This window comes from Austrofundulus limnaeus, unplaced genomic scaffold (genome assembly GCF_001266775.1).
Source record: "Austrofundulus limnaeus strain Quisiro unplaced genomic scaffold, Austrofundulus_limnaeus-1.0 Scaffold1281, whole genome shotgun sequence".
In the NCBI taxonomy this organism is placed as follows: Eukaryota; Metazoa; Chordata; class Actinopteri; order Cyprinodontiformes; family Rivulidae; genus Austrofundulus; species Austrofundulus limnaeus.
In genome coordinates this window covers 49303-52045 of record NW_013953683.1, presented here as the reverse complement: position 1 = coordinate 52045, position 2743 = coordinate 49303, and the positions used below count along the sequence as shown (strand labels likewise).

Sequence of the window (2743 nt, the reverse complement as noted above, 5' to 3'; positions counted from 1 at the left end):
GTCAACGCTCTCTGGTTTCATTTAAAAGAGTCGATCATCAGATATTGTCCAAGATGGTGGATACAGCTCACTCACACCGAGGACCTATCCACGTCATCATTTACCCAGAATGCTTTGTGTGTAAATAAAATAGCTCCGTCCGTGTTAAAATATATTTTTAAAAATTTACAAAACTAAACAGCCTACAGCATTTTTACAGTCTTTATTTTACAGTTAAAATAAATGTTTATCAAATGAAGTTTAATATTACAACTAATTATGGATCCCTTTAAAATGCTCAAATTCTTCCTGCAGGATTTTTCAGCACAATGATGTTCATTAGAAGGGAAAGTAAAGTGTTTTTAACATTATTAATCTATTACCCTAATTAAAATAATTCAGTCAGTAAATATCCAAGCTGTAGGCTTTTTAATCGAACAGAAGCCTTCACTGATCTGCACATCAGGCCACCAGGAGGTTGTTAAATGACCAGCAGACCTAAACAGGAGGAGACCAGGGCACTAAGCCATAAAAATGGGTTTCTATGGAAACAGTCCAGAGGCGAGGCCCACTCTCTCTAGACTTTTCTGCACATTTACCATAGTTGATGTGCTTCATCAGCTGCATCACTTATCTTTTCTATCTGAACATGTTAAAGGTTATCTTATGCAAATGATGTTGTTGTTTTTCTAGGTAGAGGTGATTCACAGGAGACTGCATAAAGACATCCTCCACAACCCTGTGGCCATGTTGAACTTTTGTCCTGACCTCAAATCTGTCTGCTCCGACCTGAGGAAGGTCCATGGAGAATTCATCTTCCTCATCGACAGAAGCGGCAGTATGAGCGGAGTCAACATTCATCGTGTCAAAGTATTTATTGCAGCRTCCATTTTATTCTACTGCTGCAAACATGTTACAGGTTTACAGATAACCTCATCAGCACCTACTTATATATCTCATTATAACTCATCTATAACTTATTATAACTCATCTATAATTCATCTATAACTTATTATAACTCATCTATAACTTATTATAACTCATCTATAACTCATCACAACTCATCTATAACTTATAACTCATCTATAACTTATTATAACTCATTTATAACTTACAACTAACTCATTTATAACTCATTATTACTCTTAACTCATCTATAACTTATTATAACTCATCTATAACTTATTATAACTCATTATAACTCTTAGCCCATTTATAATACAACTAATTTATAACTCATAACTCATCTATAACTTATTATAACTCATCTATAACTTATCAGAACTCATCTATAACTTATAACTCATCTATAACTTATAATGACTCATTTATAACTCATAACTCTTCTTTAACTCGTAACTCATCTTTAACTTATAACTCATTTATAATTCAAACCTGATCTATAATTTAACTCATTTATAACTCATTATAAATCATCTATAACTTATTATAACTCATTTATAGTTTATTATAACTCATCTATAACTTATTATAACTCATAGCTCATTATAACTCATCTATAACTTATTATAACTAATTTTTAACTCATTATAACTCATTTTAAACTAATAACACAGCTATAACTCATTATAACTCATCTATAACTTATTATAACNTTCGATAATAAAATTCTGTTGATTATTTTTTATAATCAACATCATCAATAATTTTGAATAATCTGTGCAGTACAAATTATAAAATMCCGGTTTTGGAAAATAGCAGCCCACGAGTTGAGCCTCACTCCCATGATTCCACGTCGGACTCAGAAAGTTTGTTTTCTGAAGAACCGGAGCGAGTATCGAGTCTCTTACAAGATAGTGGTAATACAGTGGGGTGTGAAAGTTTGGGCAGCCTTGTTCATTTTCCTGATTTACCTTTATAAATCTTTGATTGTCTGGATAAAAAAAAATCTGTTAAATACATCATATAGGGGACAAACACAGTGATATTTGAGAAGTGAAATGAAGTTGATTTACAGAAAGTGTGCAGCTCATCAACTGTAGAAACACAGATGTTTGGTGTGGAGGTAGCTGACAGTTGTTCCTGGGCACCTGTGGTGTAAGACACAAAGAATAACATTTACTTACTTACTTTACCTAATATGAACTCTAAGCACCAACAAATCAACTGACAGCTTGTGATATCAGTTTGTATCAGACACAACCTCAAGTTACGACTTGATGAAAACTGATTTTAGCAGAAGATGATTATTTCTCTGACATTACTTACATTAATTACCTAATTTCCCTCTGGGATCAATAAAGTATTTTTGAATTTGAATTWGAATTGAGTTGAATTGAATTTGAATTGACATGAAAAGAGGCAGAGAGCAGATTTCTATTTAAAGCTGCATCATTGTTGCTGTAATATTTTGCACTTTTATTATAATCATGAAGAAACATGAGGACAACTTAGAACAGTATTAGTTTTTTTAAAGGGGGGTTCTGTGGAGAAGTTATGAACATAAATATCTTACTGGTTGTACGTAGGTCTTTGAACAACATCCTTCTGAAGATAGAGAGGTTATTTCTGATGAGAAATAAAGGTTTATAAAATAATATTTGTCTGGATCACTATCAGCTGTTGGAGCTGTTTTTAGATGGCAGTAATTCACTTTAATCTGAACTCCAGATGCATTAAACATTCAATTCTAAAGTCCAGTCAGAATGAATGTGTTTCTGCAGCAGGTAAGATATTAAACGTTCATAAGCTCTCACACTTTAAAGGGATCCCCGATTAGTTGTAACATTAGACTTTATTTAAT

At 32.5% G+C, this 2743-nt stretch overlaps 1 protein-coding gene across 2 annotated transcripts in view; it reads left to right on the top strand.

Moving 5' to 3' along the window:
• Positions 1-2743, top strand: part of vwa5b1 (von Willebrand factor A domain containing 5B1) — a 77706-nt gene that overhangs the window by 29893 nt on the left and 45070 nt on the right. For both annotated transcript variants that reach the window (XM_014031608.1, XM_014031607.1), the window contains exon 8: positions 673-849. In XM_014031608.1, the coding sequence (XP_013887062.1) occupies positions 673-849 (177 nt within the window). The remainder of the gene's footprint in view (positions 1-672; positions 850-2743) is intronic.